Genomic DNA, 27,175 nt, shown 5'->3' on the forward strand with positions numbered 1-27,175 from the left:
AAGGAATCAGCAAGAGTAGAACATCTGTGAGACTGGAAGTGGGGTAAGGACTTCGAGTGGCAGCTGTCTGGGGATTGGGGTCCTAGTAACCAATCCGATAGTAGATACTGAGATCTTCCTAAATAGTTTGACAACTGAGCAGTGGCTTCCAGGGTGTAGGCTTTTGCAAGGATGAAGGCACACTAAACAAAAGTACGTGTAATGATTTCGATTCATTAGCTTGAGGTATGAATAAATGTTTCTATATTTGTATTACCCCAGTAAAGAAAAACACAAAAAATGAAACTACCCACCTTTTGTGTTTTCTCAGTGTTGTAATGGTAAATTTCTGGCCTATTATCAAAACTTAGTTCTTAGCTGCATGTTGAAAATGTGATTAAAACTAACAGGACGCTGGGTGTAGCCTAGTGATAGAGTGCTTGTCTAGCATGCATGAGGCCAAGGGTTTGATTCCTAGAAGTGGTGTTGTGGCTTAAGTTGTAAAGCTCTAGCCTTGAGAAAGCCCAAGAACAGTGCTCAGACCCTGAGTTCAAGCCCAGGATTAGCAAAAATAATAATAATAAATTTTATTTATTGCCAATCCTAGGGCTTTATTTATTGCCAATTCTGTGGCTTGAACTCAGGATCTAGGCTCTGTCCCTAAGCTATTTTATTTTTGGCTCAAGGTTAGCACTCTACCACTTGAACCACAGTGCCATTTTCAGCCTTTTCTGTTTATATGTACTGAGAAATCCAGGGCTTCATGTGTGCTAGGCAAGCACTCTACCACTGAGCCACATTCCCAGCCTTAATGAATTAAAAAACAAGCAAAACAGAAATAGTTCCTGAGGAACAAAACTCAACAAATTATTTTTTAATTATTGTTATTAAGTACTTGTATACAGGAATTACAGTTTCATAAACCACATTCTGAATACCATGCTTCTTCAAAATATCACCCATTTATTGATTCTCCACCATCTCCCCCCTCCCAGACCTAATAACAAGTTGTTGTTGGGTTTTTTTAAGGTAAACCTTATCAAAGATTCATGCAGTTTAATTCTAGGCATTTCAACAAATGAACTTTGAAGAATTATATAAAATTATATATGACAGGAAACAAGGTTATTTATAAAAGTACAAATTAACCAATTTCATTGCAACTGGATCAGGTAGCTAAAAATTAAATTAATATTCGTCAAAGCCAAAGGAATAAATGCATAAGCAAACAAGAAGTTTAATGTGGTACAAATTGCATATTTCAGCCAAAAGAACTCTCTGTTTGAGACAGGGTTTCACTGTGGATCCTGGGCTGACCTCAAATCTTATGTACCATCATGCCTCAAGTAGGAGTATTTTGTTGTGGTAGTTATTCAACATTGTGCCCTGAGAGGACAGAGCCATCAGTATGAGAATGTTTTTCTCCACCCTCCTCTTCCAAAGGTATAATGTCTGGAATTTCGTCAGTTTCAGATGTGAAGTCCATAATAGTGAAATCCAGCATCTGTAAATCAAGAATCTTGGCCATTAAACATTGAACTACCTCATGAACTCCTAGAAACATTAAATACTGCATAGATAAACTTTGCTTTGTCCCAAACTATGCCTTTTAGATTTCAACAATATTCCTGCAATCTACTCATAATCTGAAAGTATTAAGGAACCTTTTCTTTAAAGGTTCGCATATTGTTACAGTATCTTACCTTGTAATCTGGTATATTGTATATATGTTTATTTATTTGAAATAGAAAAGGGAAAAGGGAAAACAAGATGAGGGGAGGGGTGGGGAAAGGGAAGAGAAGGACAAAAACATGAGAAGGGGTATCAACGTTTGTGAAGTAATGCTCCTTCTATCTGGCGAATATAACTGTAACCCCTCTATTACAATAAAAAAGGACACTAGTGGCTCCTTTTTTTGTATGTGTGGGTCATGGGGCTTGAACTTGGCCTTAGTGATATCCTTGAGCTCTTCAGCTCAAGGCTACTTCCCTACCGCTGGGCCTGGGCGTGCTGTCCCTGAGCTCTTTAGCTCAAGGCTACCACCCTACCTTTGAGCCAAGCCCAGTTCCCATTTTCTGGAGGATAATTGGAGATAAGAGTCTCAGGTTCTTTGTGCGGGGCTGGCTTTGAACCTTGATCTTCAGATCTCAGCCTCCTGAGTAGCTAGGGTTATTGGCCACCACACTCGCACTAATGGCAAATTCTAATAAGGGCTTTTCTTTTGAAGATGAAAGATATAAATCAATTCTGTTTATTTCATAATTCTCTTAATAATATTCCACTTTACTTTTATTCTGACTTCCAAAACATAGAAACCCTTTAGGAAGATGTCTAGGAACTGATGAAGCAAATGGCTTTTTTTACAATTTTTAAAAAATTGTCTTTAAGCAGTTATGCAAAGCAGTTACAGACTTCAGCATATCAATTTATGAGTGTAAATGCACTTTGATCAATGTCACCCTTCCATCATTCTCTCCATCAATGGCATTCTAATAGTTGAAATATAGCACTCAGAAAGCAGAGAAAGGAGAATGTTGAGTTCTAGGCCAGCCTGGTACCTACAAACAACAAATATCATGGCAAATATCATGTAACCCTTTTACTAATTACAATAAAAAAATTTAAAAAAATAATAAAAAAAACTGCATAACAATCACAAGTGATTGGGGGAAGAGGAAAAAGAGAGAAACGTATATCACTAGAGACTGGAATCTTAACAGTAAAACGAGAACATCCTGCCTAACAGAGCAAAACAATAATAATAAGCAACAAAAATCACTCAAAAGTTTGAAACAGGCTAGACACCAGTAGCTAACACCCACAATCCTCAGGAGGCTGAGATCTAAGAATCACCTGAGCAGGAACTTTTTTCCTAACTATGTAAAAAGCTGAAGGTGTCCAAAGAATACAAGAGCGAGGACTCAATATCTGCATACCCAATGCCATGGACATGGTAATGGAAATATAAACATAACTATATAGATATAAAAACAAATGACTCTATAGACATAATGTTTTATTTCATAAATTAATATGTTTCTATGACATACAAACCCTTAGCCTAATTTTGATTAGGTTCTAAATACTAAGTCCCAGTGATTGTAAATAGAGATTTCCTTCTTGAACACTCATTTGTTAAACCTGTCATTTAAAATATGATGAAAAAATCAACATTAATAAATTCTTAAAAAAAAAAAAAAAAAGCTGAAAGTGAAGCCATGGTTCAAATGGTATAGTGATAGCCTTGAGTTACAACTCCATGTCGCCCAGGTCTTGAGTTTAAGCACCAGGGCCTGCCTAAAATTTAAATAAATAAATAATTGATGGCCAAGTGTGGTGGCTCACACCTATACTCCTAGCTACTCAGGAGCCTGAGATCTGAGGTTCAATGTTCAAAGCCAGCCCAGGCACAAAAGAACCTGAGACATTTTTCTCCAGTTAACCTCTAGAAAACCGGAAGTGGGTCTGGGCTCAAGGGTAGGTGATAGCCTTGAGCCGAAGAGCTCAGGGACAGTTCCCAGGCCAAATTCAAGCCCCATGACCCACCCAAAATAAATAAATAATAAAGTTGAAACAAACAAGGAAAAGAGTCTTAGGGACCAAGTATGGGGTCAGTGACCTTGGACCTGCACAATTGAGTACACAAGGAAGTAAGCTGTTATCATGATTTTGGGCTGTGTCAATCGCTTCTCATTCAACCTATTTGAGACTTGATTGCTGTTTTGTACGAATGTAACCCCTGGCAGTGTCCAGGTTTTAAGAAAGGTATTTAAGGTTGGAACTTGAAATAAACAGTGCTGCGGTCTTAAGCTCACGGCCTTAGGCTATCTGGAGTTTTGGGCTGCTGACTTGGACTGTAGTCCTTGTTATTTTTTTTAAAAAAAGTAACCCGTGCTTCTGTGAGGGATAGTGTGCCCAATGTATTTATTTAAATAAAAATTGTTTTTAAGGGGCCAGGAGTTTGGCCTAGGGGTAGAGTGCTTGCCTAGCATGCACAAAGACCCAGGTTCGATTCCTCGGTCCACATATAGAAAAAGGCCGGAAGTGGTGCTGAGGCTCAAGTGGTAGAGCTCTAGCCTTGAGAAAGTTCAAAGACAGTGCTCAGGCCCTGAGCTCAAGCCCAGGACTGGCAAACAAAAAACAAAACAAAAAAAAAAAAAAGAAAAAAGCCAGAAGTGGCGCTGAGGCTCAAGTAATAGAGCTCTAGCTTGAGAAAGCCAAGGACAGTGCCCAGGCCCTAAGTTCAAGGCCCAGGACTGGCAAAAAAAAAAAAGGCTAGGTGACAGTGCCTAGTCCCTGAGTTCAAGCCTCAATACCAGCACACACACATAACTACAAAGCAGGACAAAAAGGAGTACCTTGCTATAAAGATGCCTATCAGGGATGGAGGGATGGAGAGATAGAGAGTGAAATCAATACCAGGCATACACGATGATACTGACAAACTAACAAGGTAGCTACAGGCTCTCCCTGAGCACAGAATGCCATCAATACATTATTCTCCAGAAAACCAAGAAACCACACTTAAATTCCCAAGGACATGCACCATGAAACCAGTAGGGGGCACTTTCTATATCATAGAATTAATAATTTGCATATTTATAATGCCATATTTCCAGAAGATGGCACCAAACACTCAGGGTATAGCACCTTACTTTTTATTTTTTTCTCTAAAATTGTGTTATTGGTGGCCCTGGGCTCTAGCTAGGCTTCAGAAGTAGAAATGACATCTGGAGATTTAACATGCTAGAAAAGGTGAGTATGCAGATAGTACTGATAAATATGACACAAGGTCAGAGCAGCTGATTTATTTTAAAATAGGGTATAAATAATTAAGCATAAAAAGTCATAGGATTGGGCTGGGAGTTTGGCCTAGTGGTAGAGTGCTTGCCTAGCATGCACGAAGACCTGGGTTCGATTCCTCAGTACCACATACATAGAAAAAAGCCAGAAGTGGTGCTGAGGCTCAAGTGGTAGAGCTCTATCTAGCCTTGAGAAAGCCCAGGACTGGCAAAAAAAAAAAAAAGTCATAGGATTAGCCTGCATGATGGCTCACACCTGTAATCCTAGCTACTCAGGAGGCTGAGATCTGAGGATCAAGGTACAAAGCCAGTTGGGGCACTAAAGAGATTAAAGATGGTGAGACTCTTGTTTCCAATTAACAACTAGAAATCTGGAAGTGGTGCTGTGGCTCAAGGAGTAAAGTGGTAACCTTGAGCTGAAGAGCTCAGGGACAGCGCCCAGGCCCAGAATCCAAGCCCCACAACTGACCAAAAAAAAAAAAAAAAAAAGTCGTAGGCTTTTAGTTTGCTATATAAAAGTAGTTTGAGTTGGGCATTGGTGGCTCATGCCTGTAATTCTACTTACGAGGCTGAGATCTGAGGATTAAAGTTCAAAGCCAGGGGGCTGGGAATTTGACCTAGTGGTGGAGTGTTTGCCTAGCATACACGAAGGCCTGGGTTCGATTCCTCGGCACCACATACATAGAAAAAAGCCAGAAGTGGTGCTAAGGCTCAAGTGGTAGAGTTCTAGTCCTGAGAAAGCCCAAGTACAGTTCTTAGGCCCTGAGCTCAAGCCCAGGACTGGCAAATAAATAAATAAATAAAATTTAAATTAAAAAAGTCAGCCTAGGCAGAAGAGTCTTTTTTCCAATTAACTAGCAAAAAAGTTGGAAATGGAGGTAGGGTTCAAGTGGTAGAGTGCCAGCCTTGAGCAAAAGATGCCGAGCAAAATATGCCAAGCAAAAGTATAACTTAGGGCAAGAGCTCTTAAGTTCAAAACCTGGTACTAGCACAGACACACACACACACACACACACACACACACACACACACACACACACACGAAATAGTAGAAATGTATAAGGCTTAAAATGAATACTGCAACAGGTAGTGATTAGCTATAACACCAACTATTGGATATTAACCTTGCTGTGAGTTTGTTTTTAACAGAAATCTCTCACAATCCATGAGTAGTTATTTGTATGACCATGCCCTTATCAGTTAGAAAACCAAGAATATCATCCATCTACTCTTACTTCATCCCTTATGGAACAATTTGGAACAGCTGAGTAGGCGAGTATACACCTTCTGCCATAAGTAGGATGCTTTGTACATCAATACAATGCTTTGCTCCTACCCATCAAAACTGAGGAAATGGTTATAATGCAGGCTAAGGTGCAGGTTAGCAGGATCCCAGCAAAATTCTAATTCTTTTATTATCTATTGTGCAGCACTAACCTAATCCCTATTAATCTCTGTGTATTTGATTCATTTGAGCAGGAGCTTTTATTTTTGGGTGCCATTATTTTGGGCTTGAACCCAAGGTTTGGGTGCTATCATTTAGTTTTTTTCTACTCAAGTCTAATGCTCTCCCATTTGAGACAAACTCCATTTCCAGCTTTTTTGCTGGTTAAAGAGTCTCATGGACTTTTCTGCTTGGGCTGGCTTCAAATCTCAGCCTCTTGAATATCTAGGACTACAGGCAAAAGCCACTGCCCCCCTCTTCTGATGACCTTAACTAACAAAGATTATGCTGATCACCATTCTCACCTACCAAACACTAAGATGCAGACCGCCCATTCCTCATCCCCTCAGCACCAGTGAGGAAAGTGATTTATATTTCAGCCTTTTCTTCCAGAGCATTCTTTTTTGTTGTTTGTTTTGTTCTGTTTTGCCAATCCAGGACTTGAAAACAGGGCCTGGGCACTGTCCCTGAGCTGCTTTTGCTCAAGGCTAGCACTCTGTCACTTGATTCACAGTACCCACTTCTGGCATTTTCTGTGTATGTGGTACTTAGGAATCAAACCCAGGGATTCATGCATGGTAGACAAGCACTCTATCACTAAGCCACATTCTGAGCACTCCCGAGCATTCTTCTCCAGCCTTGCAGCCCAACCAGATGTAGGCAAGGCCTCAACTTACACAAGCCCTGAAAATAATCTGGGCCTATCTTAGTAACTTCAAAACCATGGTAGTGAAGGGGTAGTATCAGAAGCTCAAAATGTAATCACAGGGAACATGGAAGAATCCATAAAACATCTACCTTCAGCGTGAATGTTCCTCAAACTCTGGGGGGACATTTTCTGTACTTTTCTCTGATCTGCAGCATTGCCATTTGTCCATGTTACAGATGACATAGATTGTTACAGTTCCTGGGAAATGAGACACTCAGTGGTGCCTGGGTTTAGCATCTTTTCTTTTCCAAATGGCTGTCACGATACATTGTAGAATATTCTATCTTGTAGAATACCTATTTGAGGTAGACACACCTATGGCATGAAGGTGTTGTATACTGGGGTATATGTTATAAATATCTTGGCTTATGGGGCAAAGACATTTTACAAGGCCATCATCATACATGCAGGCCTCAGGGTTGAGACAAGTTCCTTTACTAGAACTGGACCAAATCTAAGGCCCAGCTGGCCAGGCCCTTAGGAGCTAATGGAGGTCTGGCTGGCAAGAGACTTCTCTTTTCCTATGTCTAGTACCTGTTCTCCTACACATTCGTCAGCCATATATTTTTTGTCCTCTTCCCTCTTGTCACGTGAGCTGAAGGCTAAGGAGCTGTTATCTTTCTCTGTACTGTTAACTTTCTAGCCACTGTTATCTTTCAGGTGACTACAAGGAAAGAGCATACTTAAAATAGGTAATGTTGAAAAGGTAAGATTTTTGTTCAGAAGTGTCCCCAGTGTGATATTGTTGAAAAGGGAGGCTAGCACAAGACTGGGCCTAATCTCCATTGATCAGATGACAGGTCAAGCAGTGGATTCACTTACACAGATGCCAATAAGAACAAAGGCATCACCTAGGTAGAAGATGGAGTATGTGGAGACTCCAAAAAGAAAGTATATCCCTGGAACAACAGTCTTTTCTAGCATTGAGAAGGGAAAAAGGGCAGATTCAATAGCTTACTTTAAAAAAAAAAAAAAGAAGCTACAAATGTGCTGGGAGCCAAACAGCTGTTGCTATGACATCCAGAAACTATAAGTTTCTGTACGCTGAAAGAACTTAGTAACTGTAAGACTCTCTCTGTAAATTGAAAGAATCACTTATTGTTTTTACTACCCCTTCCATGACGACCCAACTGCATTATTCTGTTAAGCAAAAAGTACTTGATTATGTATCCTGTTTGGCTGAACAGTTTGACCACCTCCTGACCCCCTCCCCAGGTTTGTTTCAGGTACATGTTGTATAGAGATAGTTACTAAGCAATATCACTAGGCAACCTGCTTGCGTCAATCACCTTTCTGCTAAAAGTGTATATTCTGCTGTGCAAAAAATAAAGATTGAGACCTTGATCAGAATACTGTCTTGGTCTCCCTCCTTGTGTCTGGTTTGTCTCTCTCATTCAGGTCTACTCCTCCTCGAGCTCTAGTTGATTACCCTGCAGGCCGGGGCACAAATGAGTAAAAGCTACTGCCTTATATATATTTGCATCAGTCCTGGGGCTTGAACTCAGGTCCTGAGCACTATCTCTGAGTTTCTTCTGTGCAAGGCTAGCACTTTACACACTTGAGCTACAGCACTACCTCTGGCTTTTTCTGTTTATGTGATACTGAGGAATGAAACTCAGGGTTTCATGCATAATACGCAAGCACTCTAACACTAAACCACATTCCCAGCCCTGTCTTATTTATTACAACAGTGATCTCTGGCTTTTTAATATGTACCATAATTTAATTGATCTCGAACATCAGAATTCAGATCATGAATGGCTAGCAAATATTTTTATTGGACAGTCTATCTCTCTCTCTCTCTCTCTCTCTCTCTCTCTCTCTCTCTATATATATATATATATATATATATATATATATATACACACATATATATGTATATATATATCCGGAAGTGGTGCTGTGACTCAAGTGGCAGAATGCTAGCCTTGAGATATTCCAAGGACAGTGCTCAGGCCCTGAGTTCAAGCCCTAGGACTGGCAAAAAAAATATGGCAACCACTATGGAAAGCAGTATGACATTTCCTTAAAAGACTAAAATCATAGAGCTCCCCTACGACCCAGCAATTCCACTCCTTGGCATTTACCCAGTCATCCAGAAACAGAGACATACTAAACCTACTAGCAAATTGATGTTCATTGCAGCAGTATTTACCATAGTAAAGATATGGAACCAACCCAGCTGCTCCTCAGTAGATGATTGGATCAACAAGATGTATTTATATACAATGGAATTCTATGCTACCATCAGAAAGAACAACATTGCCCCATTTGTAAGGAAGTGGAAAGACTTGGAAAAAAATCATATTAAGTGAAATAAGCCAGACTCAAAGGATCATGGTTTCCCTCATTTGTCATAATTAGTATAACAGAAGTTTACAATACAGCAAAACCTAGATACATAAGGCCATATAGGATGAGGCTAAATGAAAGGACTCCAGGATATGGGAACAATGTGTGACTGTTGTTCTTAGTGTACTATGTTATTTCTCATCTGTTTTGTTGTGTCTTGGTTATCTCATATTGTTACAGTATCTTAACTTGTTATCTGATATATTGTATATATGTTTATTTGAAATAGGATAGGGAAGGGGGGAAAACAAGATGAAGGGCAGGGGTGGGGGGAGGGAAATGGGGTCAAAAACATGAGAAGGGGTATCAATATTTGTGAAGTAATGCAACTTCTATCTGGCGAATAGAATATAATGTAACCCTTTATTAATTACAATAAAATAACAGCTAAAAAAAAAAACAAATATGGGCCTGACAGAGTGGCTCATGCCTGTAATCCTAGCTACTCAGGATGCTGAGATCTGAGGATTGTGGTTTAAAGCCAACCCAGGCATTAAAGTCTGTGAGACTTTTTTTTTCTTTTTTCTTTTTAATATTTTTTATTGTAATTAATAAAAGGGTTACATGATATTTGCCAGATAGAAGGTGCATTAATTCACATACATTGATACCCTTTCACATGTCTTGGTCCCCATTACCCTCCCCCCACCCCCCATCTTGGTTTTTCCCCCTTCCCTATCCAATTTCAAATAACCAAATACAAATATATCCAATATATCAGATAACAAAGTGAAATACCATGTGAGGCTCTTATCTCCAATTAATCACCAGAAAACTGGAAGTGGGGCTGTCGCTCAAGGGGTAGGGTGGTAGGTAGCCTTGAGCTGAAGAGCTCTGAGACAGAGTCCAGGACCAGAGTTCAAGCCCATGAGTGACAAAACAATAATAACAACAACAAAACAAATAAGGGTGGGTAAGGCGGCTCATGCCTGTAATCCTAGCTACTCAGGAGGCTGAGATCTGAGGATCAACGTTCAAAGCCAGCACCGGCACAAAAGGACCTGAGACTCTTATCTCAATTAACCTCTAGAAAACAGGAAGTGGGGATTGGCTCAAGGGTAGGGTGGTAGCCTTGAGCTGAAGAGCTCAGGGACAGCTCCCTGGCCAGTTCAAGGCCCATCTCACACACACACACACTCAGTTGCTGGGTTCTGGGGGTTCGTGCCCATAATTGTAGCTACTCAGGAGGCTGAGATCTGAGGATTTCAGTTCCAAATCAGCCCAGGCAGGAAAGTCCATGAGACTCTTATCTCCTATTAATCACCAGAAAACCAGAAGTGGCACCATGGCTCAAAGTAGTAGAGTGCTAGCCTTGAGCTGAAGAGCTTAGGGACAGTGCTCCAGGACAGACCAAAAAAAAGAAGAAAAAATTACCTTCCTTCAAGACCTGGCATTATGTACTCATACCTGAACTTCCCAACTAGAGATAGTACATGACATTTCCCACAAATGATATTTCTAAGCCTCTAGTGCAAATTTACTGGGTGTGGTGGTCTCTTGTAGTCGCAACTACTTAGGAGGCTGAGGTGGAAGGACTGCTTGAGCCAAAGAGTTTGAGGCAAGCCTGGGAAACCGTGAGACCCTATTATAGGAGGGGAGGGAGGAAGGATGGATAGCAGGGAGAGCAATATGGGAAAAATAGAAAAAAAGAAAAAGAGAGGGCTGGGAGATTGGCCTAGTGATAGAATGCTGGCCTAGCATGCATGAAGACCTGGGTTCGATTCCTCAGTACCATATACATAGAAAAAGCCAGAAGTGGCGCTGTGGCTTAAGTGGTAGAGCACTAGCCTTGAGTCAGAGGGTAATGAACAGTACTTAATATTCTTTTTCACATTTTTTTTTTTTTGCCCAGAACAGAGAGGGAAAATATCCTTGAAATCCAGGTATACCATGCCAGCCTTCATATACCTAAGTATTTGCTAACCTGCCCCAGTTAGAGTGGGGGAAGGAAAAGGAGAGGAGAGGGGAGAAGGGAAAGGAAGGAAGAAGGGAGCGGGAAGGGAAGGAAAAGGGAGAAGGAGAGAAGAAAAAAAATTACAGCATGAATTTTCTAAGCCAAGTAGACCCAGCACTTCAAAGGCTGAAGTGGGAGGATTGCTGAGTCCAGGAACCTAAGATTAGCTTGACCAAACACAGCCAGGCTTATCACAAAACCATCACTTGTAATAAAGTACAAAACACTACCTTGCAGTTTTGAGGCCGGGATGGGCTAGGCTGTGTCTGATTTAAGAGTCAAGGCTTTACAAAGTAATCTTTTCAAGGCTTTAGAAAATAGTAGTCATTGGGGAGTAGACTCCACCCAGGAGGCATAGTTCATCCTCCCCAATAAGAAGCTCTTTGACTGCAAAACAAAGCAGCTTTAAGTATGTCCTGGAGTCCCAGCCCTCCTCAATCTCATATGGAAGGAACAAAAAGCCTTGATTTACAACTTTACAACAAGGAGCATACGATGTGCCTTAATATGTTCTTTCCTTATATTTATGGGGGGAAAAAGGTGCACTAAGAAAAGATGAATTTCACTTAGACCTTGTTTCTCCTGCTCACCTTTAAGTGGGACAGGCAGAAGTTATCTAACCCTACTTCAGAATTCTATAATTTGCTTTTTTTTTTTTTTTTGGTCCATCGTGGAGCTTGAACTCTGAGCCTGGGCACTGTCCCTGAGCTCTTCAGCTCTAGGCTACCACCCTACCCCTGGAGCCACAGTGCCATGTCTGCTTTTCTAGTAGTAGTCTCACTGACTTTAGCGCCCAGGCTGGCTTTGAACTGTGATCCTCAGATCTCAGCTTCCTGAGTAGCTAGGATTACAGGCATGAACTACCAGTGCCCTGTGCCCTGACAGTGCTCTTTCATTTTAGATGTGGGTCATCTATGTTGCTCAGGTTTGTCTCAAATTCCTAGAATCATGTGATCTTCCCACCTCAGCTGCCCAAGTAGCATGCCATTGCACCCAGCTTTGTGTTAACTTTTAATATTTTTTCAATCTCTTATATTTGTATTATTACTCTTGCAATACTAGTAGCCTGCAAAAATCCCCAACCAGTCAACTAGAATTAGATAGATAAATACGCACATGCATGGACACACACACACACACACACACACACACATTATTAATAACAATCATGCAGATCAAAAAACTCCATGAAAGCAACACATAAAGCACATGGAACAAAGCACATGGAACAAGCCACATCAAGCCACAAATTTTATTGAATTCAATTTCTTTATATGCAACCAAAAGCTAAAAACCAAAGTTTACAAGCATGCATCAAGACATTCATCATGCAGAGCCCATATGAACTTGTTTTTATTCAATATAAACAGATGTTAGCAATAGCTACACAAAGGCTCTAAGTGCACTTGAACTTAAGAGTCCTAGCTAGGCTATTGTTCTTATAGTCAGATAAACAGAACTCATCTGGCTCATGCCAGATACTTTAAAACTCTTAATTCAGCTAAATATAGCTTTTCCTGAGGACCTTTTTCCTAGTTAGCTGCTTCTCCAATTTAGAGTCATCTAAGTTGTCAAGGTTAATTTCAACATAAGGTTATCATCGGGCTGGCTACTCAATGCACTGGTGACAAGAACAGGTTCAGTGAGCTTTGTGCTCAGCTGGCTGGGCCTCCTGGTTGGTCTTGTGTGTCTCTGCAGGTTGATCCATAGCATTCTGAGACTCAGTAGTCTGAGAATAAAAGGGACCTACCAGCCAGTTGACAGGTGTGTTGTTAACAAGATAATCCATCACCTCATCTAAAGACTCCTTCATTTTCTGTAGCTTCCCATTGGTAGAGGTGAGGAAGCTGTCAGACACTTCCTTAAAGGAAGCAGCGTTGCGGAACACAGAGTAGAGTTCTCCAGCCATCACCCCCAAGTGCCTGGCCTGATCTTCAATGTGCTGTGGTAAGCCTTGGATATTGGAGACAAGGGTGTGGCTTGTGGTCTGCAGCTGCTGAGTCAGGTTTCGGGCAACAGCCAGGGTCCGTGACTCAATGTGCTAAAAATAAAATAAATGACAATTAGCAGTGGAGTCAACAGTGCAATGCATGGTTCAGTTCACAGTAAACTGGTCGTGTCTCTTTTCCTTTTTCTTTCTTTTGCTATCTATCTATCTATCTATCTATCTATCTATCTATTTTTTGTCAGCCCGGCTTTCCAGTGTAGTCTCACAGCACCTGGATTTATCCTGTTAAAAATACTACGGCCGGGAGTTTGGCCTAGTGGTTAAAGTGCTTGCCTTGCATGCACGAAGACCCGGGTTCGATTCCTTGGTACCACATATATAGAAAAAAAGCTGGAAGTGGTGCTGAGACTCAAATGGTAGAGCTCTAGCCTTGAGAAAGTCCAAGGACAGTGCTCAGGCCCTGAGCTCAAGCCCAGGACTGGCAAAAAAAAACAACAAGAAAAAAAAAAAATACTACTAAGCAGGGGCCAGGAGTTTGGCCTAGGGGTAGAGTGCTTGCCTAGCATGCACGAAGACCCGGGTTTGATTCCTCGGTACCACATACATAGAAAAAAAGCCAGAAATGGTGCTGAGGCTCAAGTGGTAGAGCTCTAGCCTTCAGAAAGTCCAAGGACAGTGCTCAGGCCCTGAGCTCAAGGCCCAAGACTGGCAAAAAAAAAAAAAAAATACTATTAAGCCAGCAGGGCTAGGTGGCTCATGCCAATAATTCTAGCTACTCAGGAGGCTGAGAGCTAAAGATCGCAGTACAAAGCCAGCCCCGAAATTAAAAATTCCATGAGCTTCTTATCTCTAATTAACCACCAGAAAACTGGAAGTGGCACTGTGGCTCAAGGGATAGGACAGTAGCTTTGAGCAACATCCAGAACCAGAAAGTCCCACAACAACCGCCCCCCCCCCCAAAAAAAACCACAAAAACAAAACAAAACAAAAAAACAGTACTAAGCTGAACATTATTGGTTCACATCTGTAATTCGAGCTATTGAGGCTATGATCAGATTGCCAAACTCAGCAGGAAAATCTGTGAGACTCTCATCGCCAACTAACCAAAGAGAGCTAAAAGTAAAGCTGAGGCTCAAGTGGGAGAGTGCAAGCCTTGAACAAAAGAGCTCAAAGATGGTGCCCAGGCCCTGAGTTCAAGCTCTATGACTGACATGTGTGCATAAATAAATAAATAAATAAATATTCCCTGTTATTCTATAACCATTATACAAGCAAGGTTCATGTTTTTTGTTGTTTTGGTTTGGTTTGGTTTTTGTCAGTTGTGGGGCTTGGACTCTGGGCCTGGGCGCTGTTGCTGAGGAATTCAGCTCAAGGTTACCGCCCACCCCTGGAGCTAGCGTGCCATATCCAGTTTTCTAGTGGTTAATTAGAGGTAAGAGTCTTGCGTTTCTTAATGCCCGGACTGGCTTTGAACTTCAATCCTCAGATCTCAGCCTCCTGAGTAGCTAGGATTACAGGCATGAGCCACTGCGCCTGGCTAGGTTCATATTTCTTATTGGAGGTAATATGCATATGTGTAGGTTGTTAATCAAAATCACTTCCTAATTTTGCTTTTCTGTCAAATAATAACCTTAGGCACAAAATATTATTCAGGCCTTTGATGGAACTAAGAGCAATTTTGGGAAGTGTGAATGAAAGTGGGGTAATATCTTCTTTAGGAAGTAGTGAATGACTGCATCCTCCTCATCTTACCTCAGCACAGTGGGATTCATCAGTATCATCATGGCCAATGCTCCTCTTCCACTCCACCCATGACTGATAGAGCTTATCCTGAGCATCCTGAATTTTCTGGTTGGCACTATGGACATTTTTTCTGGCATATTCAATCTGTAACAGAATGAATTACAACAAGAAAGCACTCTAGTGATTCATATTAGCCTGTTTACAGCTCCAAAATGACAAATAGGCAATATATAAACCCACAGTCCCTGTAAAGAGTTTAATGGAGCTATTCATGCTGTTATTTATTATCAATATGTATATGTAATAGCTCATTACTACCTTTTTTTTTTTCTTTCTTGGTCATGGGGCTTGAACTTGGGGCCTGGGTACTGTTCCTGAGGTTTTTTGCTCAAGGCTAGCGCTCTACCACTCTGAGCCACGGAACCACGTTTGACTTTCTGATGATTATTTGGAGCTTAGATTCTCACAGACTTTCCTGCCTGGGCTGGCTCTGAACCACAATGCTCAGATCAAGCTCCTGAGTAGCTAGGATTACAAGCGTGAGCTGCCAGCAGCTGGCTCACTGAAGCCTTTTTAAGCTATTACCTACTGACTCCCAAATATACTTTCAGCTTAACACATGTAAAACAACTAAAATGTAAGCATGGCCCCAGTGTTCATGCCTTTAATCCTAGCTGCTCAGGAGGCTAAGATCTAAGGATCTAGAAAGCCAGACAGAGTAGAAAGTGTGGCTCAAGTGGTAAAGAGACAGCCTTGAACAAAAAAGCTAAACAAGAGCTCAAGGCCCTGAGTTCAAGCCCGGGTACACAACATACCCTGCCCCACAAAAGACAAGCAAAGTAAAATCTAATTTGTAAGTGTGAAAATTATCGAAGAGGAAATAATTGAAGCTTCCTCTTCCTTGTTTCTATTTATTCTTTTCCTCTTCTAAGAAAAATGTTTCTTTCAGCAGCATAGTACATCATGTTCTACAATTTGGCAATTGTGAATGGCTACACAATAGATGGACTGTAATATATTGATCAGTCCTCTGTGGTTACTGTGCACTATTACAGTCTCTTGAAACAACAAACATACACGTATCTGTAGGATAAATTCCATGAAGTAAACTTGCTAAAGGTACAGGTACATTTATAACTTTGCCAGAATAGTTAGTTCCTTCACTCCTCCACAAGTATAGGAGACTGCTCTTTGTCCTAAGTCAGGGCCAATAGCATCGAACTTTCAAATGTGACAAGAGAAGTGAGTTTTGACACTCCAGAGTACAATTAGTATCGCTTCGTATTTTCAACTGTTTATTCTCCCTTTTCTTTGGATCTTCTGTATATTCTGTTTTTCTACTGGGTTGTCCAAAAGTTAAGGTTAAAACTGTTGGATTCCATGATCACAGTTATCCCTTGAGATAAATAAATTTACTTCAGGTACTTAACTCACCAGGTGAACAGTAGAATGGAGCTGAGCAATGGTCTCTTGGCTTTTTTGCTTAGCATCTTTAACCCTGCTGAGAGCCTGTTCATAGGCACGTGAACGGAGCTTCGTAGACAGAGATCCCAGTCTAACATAATAACTTGGCTTCTGAACCATATCAAAGCCTTCGACTTTTTTTGCTTCTTTTTCTGAAAAGAGGTGGGAGGGGGGATGAGAATGAAGTTGATAAGGCCTGGATTCTACCCTGGGTGCTACAGGGCGTGACCACCCTGAACATTTTTGTGTGTGTGCCAGTACTAGAGGTTGAACTATGGGCCTGGTTACTGTCCCTTAGCTTTTTCACTCAGGACTGGCATTCTACCACTTGAGCCATGAGCTTTCCTGCCTGGGCTGGCTACAAACCATGATCCTCAGATCTCAGCCCCCGAGAAACTAGGATTACAGGAGTGAGGTACCCAGCACCCAGCTCATCTTGAACATGCAGCACACTTCCTGGAATAGTAGGCATTGATGATTTACTGTGATGATTCTCTGTTCTAAAACTGGTTTGTCGAGAATGTTCTGCACTTCCATAAAAGTACACTGGAATCAGGTGAATTTTTTGTTGTTGTGGTTTGGTAGGTTGTAGGGCTTGAACTCTGGGCCTGGGCCCTATCCCTGAGCTCTTCAGTTCAAGGCTATCACTCTACCATTTGAGTGACAGTGCCACAGCTTCTAGTTTTCTACTGATTAATTGGTGATAAAAATTTCAGGACTTTTATGCCTGGGGCTGGCTCAGCTCCTGAGTAGCTAGAATTACAGGCATGAGCCACCTTGCAGCTCAGACCCCTGGCCCAGGTGAATTTTAAAGTATATATAAATAAAGTCTATCTTAATGAACCTGTATTAAAAAGATTCGTAAGCCAAAACATTATTTCAAAATGAAAGTCTCATTACCTAATTCTTCCTGAGTGAGAGGGAGGTATTGGTCTACTAGAAGCTCTGATTTTGTCAGTGCATTTTCTACTCCATGATTCACAAGCTGCACCATCCGACTTCCCAAAACTGTGTTAATGCTGTCATTGACCACAGACTTTGTCTTCTCCACACTGCCAGTTACCACTCCTTTGGTCTTGTCCATAACCCCCGTGATTGTGCTGGCTACAGAATCCTTGGCCCCAGTCACAGTCGTTGTCACAGCATCTTTGGCCCCAGTCACAGCATCTTTGGCATTAGCAACAACCTATAAGTAGACAAGCAGATCAATTGACTTATGAGAAATAAGGGCAGAAATGCATATTGAAGGCCTCACAGAGACAATGTAGTAAGATGGGAAAAATTGTCAGAGAACAATTAAAAGGGTAACATTGATCAGAATGTGTTATATTCATAGTTGAACTGAAACCTCATTGTGCGACTATGTAATTAAAACAAACCAAAATGAAACGAAACAAAACAAAAACGGGGCTGGGAATGTGGCTTACTGGTAGAGTGTGCTTGCTTAGCATGAAGTCCTGGGTTTGATTTCTTAGTAGCACATAAACAGAAAAAGCCAGAAGTGGCTCTATGGTTCAAGTGGTAGAGTGCTAGCCTTCAGCAAAAGATGCTCAGGGACAGTGCAAAGACCCTGAGTTCAAGCCCCAGAACTCGCAAGAACAAAAAACAAAAACAAAGGCAATATTTAGGAAACTGAGTTCTGAGGATCGTGATTTGAAGCCAGTTCAAGCAGGAAATCCATGAGACTCTTATCTCTAATTAATCACCAAAAAACTGGAAGTGGCTCTGTGGCCCAAAGTGGTGGTGCTCTAGCCTTGAGCTGAAAAAGCTCAGAGATAGCACCCAGGACCTGAGTTCAAGTCCCTGAGTTCAAGTCAAACAACATAGGAAAGAAATCTGGCCCTTTTTCTGTCTAACATTAAGTCTTGGGCAAGTAGTTAAAATTTAATGAGCCAGAATTACCTTGTCAGGTCTCAGTGCCAAACATGTCACTCACTTATCACTCACTCCATAGAAATGCAGATAAGAGATTTGTTATTTTATTTATTTTGTGGGTCATGGGGCTTGAATTCTGGGCCTGTGTGCTGTCCCTGAGCTCTTCAGCTCAAGGCTACCACCCTACCCCTTGAGCCACAGCCCCACTTCCCATTTTCTAGTGATTAATTGGAGATAAGCGTCTCCCATTCTTTAGTGCCTGGGCTGGCTTTGAACTGTGATCCTCAAATCTCGGCCGCCTGAGTAGCTAAGGATTGTAGGCATGATCCACCTCGCCCAGCTTAAGAGATTTGTTAATTTGTCAAGGTAAATGGTTTTGTTCACTATGTCTTTAGTGTCATACATGGAATCTCTTGAGAAGACACATTTTCCACGTTGGCATGCTTATATGGAGACCAGTTCATATATACCTAAGAGGAGCAGGCAAACCAATGCTCTGCAGATAGTCCAGAAAGCCAATCCATAGACAGAACTGAACACCCTAGATACTAACTTAGTCGTGTGTGTGTGTGTGTGTGTGTGTGTGTGTGTGTGTGTGTGTGTGTGTCCTGAGGTTTGAGCTCAGGTCCCTGAGATTCTTTTTTTTTACCTAAGGCTAGTGTTGGACTACTTAAGCCACAACTCCACTTCTGACCTTTTGGTAGGCAAATAGAAATAAGAATCTCATGTACTTTTCTGTCTGACTGACTTCGAATGTGATCCTGGGATCTCAGTCTCTTGAGTAGCTATGACATGAGCCACTGGTGCCTGGCTGGTGTCACTTTTAATGTAAGGAAACAGCTTTAAGCCCTCGTGTGCCTCTTCAGGCCCCACATATACTGGCATAGGCTGGGATTTTAGGATCATAGGACCACATTCTTGTGTAAACACTGAATTACAAGGATACTTGCAGCTTTATAATCCTACTTATATGAATAAGTAGAGAAGAAAGAGCTACCTTTCTTTCACTCCTTCCTTGAGGGGCATCTGTATAACATACAAGTTAGACCACCTATGCTACTTTACCATAAGTCAGGTGCTAGTGCCTGGTACAGGTCAGGTGGGTTATGTCTATAAGATCTGAAAACCTTTGGTGCAAAGCCTACCAAGAAAGACAAATCCACGAGACAGATGTTTAGCTCCAATTAACCAGTAAAAACTCAAAGTGGTAGAGAGAACCAAACTTAAGCAAAAAATCTAAAAGGACAGCAGGCAGGTCCATCCTGAGCTCAAGCCCTAGTACACACGCACACCCACACACACACACACACACACACACACACACACACACACACACACACACACTTCTGATATGTCTCCCAAGTACTAATTTTAATTATGTGCCACCATGTCCAATTTAGACTTTTAAGCAAATCATGCAATAGAAGAAAAGCCTATTAATCAAATTCAAATGATTTCAGAAGACTTACAAATCATATAAATTTGTTCATTAAGAGTTTATCTAGGGCCGGGAGTTTAGCCTACTGGTAGAGTGCTTGCCTAACATGCACGAAGACCCTGGTTCGATTCCTCGGTACCACATACATAGAAAAAAAGCTGGAAGTGGTGCTGAGAGGAGGCTCAAGTGGTAGAGCTCTAGCCTTGAGAAAGTCTAAGGACAGTGCTCAGGCCCTGAGCTCAAGCCCAGGACTGGCAAAAAAAAAAAGAGTTTATCTAAAAGCTGGGAACAGTGGGATACTCCTGTGATCCTGGAATGTCTCAAATAGGAGACAGTATGTGTAGCATTCATGAGGCCTTGACTTTAATCCCCAGTATAGCAAAGCTTTGACTACACATAAAATGCCTGCCCCCACAAAAAAAAAATGTATAAAAAAACCACAACATAGTGCCAATAGTTCTACCTATAATCCTAACTATTCAGGAGGCTAAGATGGAGGATCAAACCCCAAGCAGACCACTCATCTCCAATCAACCAACAAAAAAATCAACAACAACAAAAAAAACCTTTTTCTTTATAAGAGGCCCTGAGTTCCCAGTACCAGGGCATACATGCATGGGCATTCATTGGCACACACACACACGCACACACTCATCCCCTTTCAGGTTCTTGTTATTAATTCTTGATTTACTGGAGCTTTGACTGTCAATAACCTGATGTAATGTTTAATTTTAAATAAATTAACTTAATATTATATGTCATTAAAAATGGAAAGAATATACTTAAAGTGGAAAATAAACTCAATAATTAGAATAATCTCAAACATCATAAGTGAAGACAAGTATTCTAAAAGTTGTACTCTAGCTCAGTGCCATAATTCTTCTGGATGTTGAAATCTGAGGATAATAGTTCAAAACCACCCCAGGCAGGAAAGTCCATGAGACAACAAAAAGCTGTTAGTGGAGTTGTAGCTCAAGTGAAACAGTAACGGTGCTCATGCCCCAATCAAGCTTCAGAACCAGCAAAAATGGTTGTCCACTCCAAATTTAATCATGAAAGGCAGAATGCCAGGTTTTCCTCTAACATTCTTTATTTATTTATTTATTTTTTGCCAGTCCTGTGGCTTGAGCCCAGGGCCTGAGCATTGTCCTTGGGCTTTCTCAAGGCTAGGACTCTACCACTTGAGCCACAGCACCACTTCTGGCTTTTTCTATGTGTGTGGGGTGCTGAGGAATCGAACCCAGGTCTTCATACCTGCTAGGCAAGCACTCTTACCACTAGGCCAAACTCCCAGCCCCTTTCCCCTAACATTCTGTGCCATACGTATCCATATAGTCTTAATCTGAAAGAATATTTTAGGGCATTATCTGAACACTTAGAAGACAGATGTGCTTGCAATTTTTGTCAAGATTGGCAAACTGTCCCTTATGCATGGTAGCCTCTATTAGCACTAAAAACTGCACCTGTAAAGTTTGGGGCTTCATGGACATTAGGTCAAGTGCTCACCCCTGAGCAACACCAGATTTTTAAATTTTATTTTCAAAGTATTGCTATGCAGTCCAAACTAGCCTTGAATTCTCAATCTTCTCTCAGAATCCAGGTAACAAATTACTACGTGGATATACTACCATAAGAGCCTGGGAATCTGAGATAGCAATTTCAACAGCAGGACAAAGTCACCAACTGAGATCAGATTTAAAGCAATCTAGCCAAAGGTAGCTAGATTTTCTATTTCTTTAAACTCACACCCGATAGCAGTGTTATCAAGAAGTAAAGGACTACCTGTTTAGTTTAGTTTTTTTGTGTTTTGTTTTTTTTTTTTTCAAAAACTATACCCAAGCTGGGTGTGGTGGCTCACGCCTATAATCCTAGATACTCAGGAGGCTGCAATCTGAGGATTGCAATTCTAAGCCAGGCCAGGCACTAAAGAACATCAGACTCTTATCTCCAATTAATCACTAGAAAATGGGAAGTGGGGCTGTGACTCAAGGGATAGAGCAGTAGCCTTAAGCTGAAGAGCTCCAGGACAGCAGGCAGGCCCAGAGTTCAAGCCCTATGACCCACAAAACAAAACAAAAGAAAAAAACACCTATATCCAGATCCAAGTTAAGGGAACAAATAAGTATCTGTGATAAATATCACAGTCTGTGATGAATAGAACATGAAAGCATCTAATTGGCAAGCCTCAATACTTTGGTCTCAAGCTCACCTGGGCTGTTGGCTGATTCAGAATCGGCAGTCTCTCCTCAATTCGGTCTAGTCCCTTACAGGCATAGCTATTGGCCACTGCAACTGCAAGAATCACAGATGGAAAAAAATGTTAACATGACAGTGCAGATATAAAACACACAGGGTTATACTTTATACCTTCCACCTTACTACTAAAAAAAAAGTGGCAAGAATGTTGATCTTTTACCCCAAATATATTTGTATTTGTTTTTGCTTCCCTCCTCCCACCCAAATTCAGATAGGTCTAGTGGGACTCTGGCAACACTCTTCTATTGGCAAGAAAATTCAGGGAGAAGAGGAAGAAGTAAGAGAGGCACCAAGAAGCCAGGAGGAACTTGGCTGAAGAGTTTCTTCATCAATCAGTCCCTATCCTGATGTGGCTGCCAAGAACAAGCAGACTCCCCTCATTCAGAGAATAAGGTACCTGAAAATAGCGCTTCCATGCTAGTTCAATCATCGCTTCATTCATACACTTAATTCAGTACTTGGCAATACATTCTAGGCCATTAGCATCCTGGAGCTGCTCGATGTTTAGTCCAAGCTTCTAAGAGACTAAACCCAAATACAGTAAATTCATTTGGGGATTTGCATGGTTGGAATAACTGGCTTTTAAGGCTTCATTACAATCCTACCACAATACCTGACTTTCCCACTTGAGAAAATTACTTAAATCTTTGTAGCTCATACCTGTAATCCTAGTTCGAAGCCCACTGGGACAGAAAAGTCGTCATAAGACTCTTTATCTTCAATTAACCACTCAAAAACCAGAAGTGATGCTGTAGTTCAAGTGGTAGAGTCCTACCTAGCCTTGAGAACAAAAAGGCTCAGGGACAGTGTCCATGCCTTAAGTTCAAGTTCTAGGACCAGCAAAAAAATAATAATAATAAAGTAAAAAAAAAATTACCAGATGTGGGTGGTTCATGCTTGTAATCCTATTCAGGAGATTGAGATATGAAGATCATGGTTCCAAGCTAAACTAGGCAGGAAACTCCATAAGACTCATCTCTAACCACCAAAAGAGCCAGAAGTTAAGCTCTGGATCCAAGTGGCGGAGCATTAGCCTTGAGCACAAAGCTCAGAGATAAAGTCCTAGAACAAGTTCAAGCCTTAGGACCAGTACAAGACATAAAAAGGCTTTAAGTCATCATGATGCAGAGAAACTGAAACCTTCATGCATTGATTGTGGGAATGAAAAACCACTTTGGAAAATAGTCTGGTACGATCTTAGTCATTATGTGGCCCATCTGTACAAAGGAATACTCCAGAAAAAAAAAGGGATTCATTATCGATACGATGCTACAATGTGGATGAATCTAGAAAACATGCTAAGTGAAAGAAACCAGTCACAAAAGATGATGGATTTAGGATGTAGATGGCAGGATGCCTAGGAAATGATGAAGAAAATAGAGACTGATTGCTAATGAGTATGAGGTAGATCTCTTTCTCTCCTCCAAGCTTCCCCCCTCTTCCCCCCGCCCCATCTCTCACTGGCTTGCTCACTCTATCAGCATTGCTGGTGCCCCATGGGCATGTGTTCTTCCACCAGGTACACCTTCAACTGAGTTTAACTTTGTCTTTAGAGCCAGGGTTGCTCAGGCTAACCTCGAAAATGCTGATACTCCTGCCCTTCAGCCTGGAATTACAGGTGTGCCACCTCATTCAGATTCTATATATAAGTGTATATTTTGTGGGTCCTGGGGCTTGAACTTTGGGCCTGGGCACTGTCCCTGAGCTCTTCAACTCAAAGCTACCACCCTACCCCTTTAGCCACAGCACCAGTTTTTAGTGATTAATTGGAGATAAGAGTCTCAGTCTTTAGTGCTCGGGCTGGCTTTGAACCATGACCCTCAAATCTCAGCCTCCTGAGTAGCTAGGATTACATGAGCACCTCACCAAGCCTATTTTTATTTTCATATAAGCCAGGTGTAATGATACATACTTGTAATACTACTACTCTGGATGAGAATAAATAAACTTAAGGCCAGCCTGGGCTACATAGTGAGACCTTGTCTTTAAAAAAGAGGGGCCAGGAGTTTGGCCTAGTGATAGGATGCTTGCCTAGCATGCACAAAGACCCGGGTTCGATTCCTTGTTACCACATACATAGAAAAAAGCCAGAAGTGGTGCTGAGGCTCAAGTGGGTAGAGCTCTAGCCTTGAAAAAGCCCAAGGACAGTGTTCAGGCCCTGAGTACAAGCCCCAGGACTGGTAAAAAAAAAAAAATGATATACACATAGGCTGTAGCCATTTTTAAATTGTACAATTTTGTGGCATTAAGTTTGACCACAATATTGTGTGGCGAGTACCACTCTTCACTTTCAAAACATTTCATCACCCCCATTTCATCATCATCCTGCCAATGCAGGGAGGTTTATTGCAAGCAATTCTAAAATTGGCCATAAGGATCATTTTCTAACTCCAAATACACTAAAAAACACAGAATTATATACTTTAAGTGAATCGTATGGTATGTATGGTACGTTAATTTTTTTTTTTTTTTTTTTTTTTTGCCAGTCCTGGGATTGAGCTCACGACCTGAGCACTGTCCTTGGACTTTCTCAAGGCTAGAGCTCTACCACTTGAGCCTCAGCACCACTGCCAGCTTTTTTTTTCTATGTATGTGGTACCAAGGAATCAAACTTGGGTCTTCGCGCATGCTAGGCAAGCACTCTACCACTAGGCCAAACTTCCGGCCCCTGGTCTGTTAATTTTATCACAATAAAACTGGTATTAAAGGGCCAGAAGTGTAGCCTAGGGGTGGAGTGCTTGCCTAGCATACATGGAGTCCTCCTGGGTTGAGAAAGCCTAAGGACAGAGCTCAGGCCCAAATTCAAGCCCTAGGACTGGCAAATAATAATAATAATAATAATAAAGTATTAAAAATAAAACATGTAGCTGGTGCCAGTAGCTCTCGCTAATAATCCTATCTACTCAGAGGGCTGAGATCTGAGAATCAAGGTTCACAGCCAGCCTGGCAGGAAAAGTCTGTGAGATTCCTATCTTCAATTAAGTACCAAAATGCCAGAAGTAAAAGTGTGGCTCAAGTGGTAGAACACCAATCTCAATCTCAAAAGCCCAGGGACAGAAATCAGGCCTCAAGTTCAAGCCCCAGGACTGGCACAATAATAACATAAAATAAAACATGTATACTGTAAAGTTCATCTACACTGTATGACTCCAAGAAAGTCAATTTTGGTTCACTCCCTGGATGCTTACTTGTGATTCCAGTTACCACAGAGGCCTCTCAAGGTGTTTTAGTAAAGGGTCATGAACACCTGCCAGACACTCTCTATGGAAAGGCAATGCCTCACAAGGGTGGAGGGATCTCTGAGGTTGCTGGGTTTGCTTATGGCTCTCTCCAACCAGTCTCTCCAAGGGAATCTCAAGGGAGGGGAGCCTGAACTCACTCTGTGGCTCCAACTTCTGGATGATGGGCAGAGCTCCTGTCACCGCCACAGAAGTCACAGTCTTCATGCCTTTCTCAGCCATCTCACACACAGACTTCAGGTAGGGGTGCTGATCCTTTGTGCTGACGTAAGCGGAGGACACGAGGTCACACGTGGAGCTCACCAAGGGCAGGTTGGCCACCCTGGTCAGCACACTCTGCAACCAAAGAGAGCTTTACATCAACTCCTCAAACACACAGGGAGAGAATGGAGTCAAGAACACAGCAAGCTAAAAACCATACCCCTTGAGGATCCACTGCAACAGTTGCCATGTTTCCTCCAGAAGAAACCTGTGGAAGAGAAGCTTATTTCAGGACACTTGGGAGACTACTAGATTCCTTCCCCAACTCCAATAAATGCTGTCTTTCTTTTTCCTTTTTTCTCCTTTTCTCCTCCTCCTCCTCCTCCTCCTCCTCCTCCTCCTCCTCCTCCTCCTCCTCCTTCTTCTTTTATTCTGTCAGTTGTGTGGCCTGAACTCGGGGCCTGACCACTGTCCCTGAGCTCTTCTGCTCAAGGCTAGTGCTCTACTACATTGAGCAATAGCCCCACTTCCAGCTTTGAACTGAGATCCTCAGATGTCAGCCTCCTGAGTAGCTAGGAATCACCAGTGCAAGGCCAAATGCTCATTTCAAGTAGAGAAAAAAACAACAACAACAAAAAACAGACAGAATTATGCAATCTATCCTACCCTAGATAGGAGCCTTCCCTCCCTTCCCTCCTACCCCCAGGCAAGGTAAGGCTTCAGAGCACATGTGCAAATTCAAAAAAAGAGGCTCAGTGGGAACAAAGTTAACATATTTGTCTAGTTTATCCACGAGGGCACTAGATACTTCTTTTGAAGATAAAAATCTATTCACAAAAATGCTAAGGAGGCTAAAGTTCAAAGAAAAGACCAAAGAAAAATCCGGAAGATATTCAATCAGCATTTCTCTAGGGTCATGGGTCACGACTAAGAAGTCCGAGCACTTTAGCAGGAGTTATTTAGCAGGAGTGAAAGGGCTGAAACTAGTTTACAGACCACTAGGTACCAAAGAAGGAGGAGGCCTGGAGGAACTGAGAAATTCAGTCTTCACATGAACTACAGTCACCAAACTTCCTCCCGGCCCAGCCCACAGCTCAGCATAAGTCACCTCAGCCTCCCACCACCAAGAAGAAACCACTAAGAACTGCCTTGAAGGAAGAAGCTTGGTGCCAACAGACAGCCCGCCTCCACCCTGTACCCCCAGAAAACCCTGCCTTAACACGATCTCCACTCTGCACCCCAGGATCTCCACTCTGCACCCCGGGAGATACTGCCTTCAGACCCTCTCCATTGTCTACTTCCAGGAAACACACTGCTTTAAGTCGATCTCCGCTGTGCACCCCAGAAAACACTGCCTACGGTCTTTTCGCGGGAAGTACTAAAGTAGTTTAAGTAAAGTCCCTTTAGGACAAAGGGGAGCCAGAAAGCTGTCCACAGAGGCTTCGAGGCGCAAAGGCAGCGAGGGAAGAAAGCGCAGGCCGGCCGCGGAGCCAGCCCCTTCGCAGCTAGGCCCCCCTCGCCGGCCACCGCCCCTCGCCGCCCAGCCAGCAGCCCCCAAAACCGACAGCACCCCGATCACGGCGACGCGGGGACCCCGCCCAGCTCGCCCGGCGCCGGCGCGCGCGCCTACTCACCGACCTCAGCGAAGAAGCGCGCCGGGCTGGAAGTCGCGGGGACGCGGGAGCCACCAGGACGAGAGGAGAAGACAGGGCCCGCGGGCCTGGGCTCCGGGCTATATACCCGCCTCCCGCCCCGCCCCGCCCCGCCCCGG

The 27,175-nt window shown here is 42.2% G+C and overlaps 1 protein-coding gene across 2 annotated transcripts; it reads right to left on the reverse strand.

Moving 5' to 3' along the window:
- Positions 1–888: 888 nt before the first annotated feature.
- Positions 889–27,103, reverse strand: Plin2 (perilipin 2). Of its 2 annotated transcripts, none has more exons than XM_090330039.1 (9): positions 27,043–27,103; positions 25,625–25,672; positions 25,344–25,539; positions 21,918–22,000; positions 17,296–17,581; positions 16,366–16,547; positions 14,941–15,075; positions 12,991–13,281; positions 889–1,483 (listed from the first exon to the last, which is right to left on the reverse strand). In XM_090330039.1, the coding sequence occupies exons 2-9, from the start codon at positions 25,652–25,654 to the stop codon at positions 1,349–1,351; spliced, it is 1,338 nt and encodes a 445-aa protein (XP_090186165.1). In that variant the 5' UTR covers positions 25,655–25,672; positions 27,043–27,103; the 3' UTR covers positions 889–1,348. The 2 variants fall into 2 exon arrangements, with proteins under 2 accessions (XP_090186165.1, XP_090186166.1); XM_090330040.1 differs by having other exon boundaries at positions 27,039–27,080.
- Between the last annotated feature and the right edge of the window lie 72 nt (positions 27,104–27,175).

Source organism: Megascapheus bottae, chromosome 3 (assembly GCF_031878675.1).
Source record: "Megascapheus bottae isolate mThoBot1 chromosome 3, mThoBot2.hap1, whole genome shotgun sequence".
NCBI classification, from domain to species: domain Eukaryota; kingdom Metazoa; phylum Chordata; class Mammalia; order Rodentia; family Geomyidae; genus Megascapheus; species Megascapheus bottae.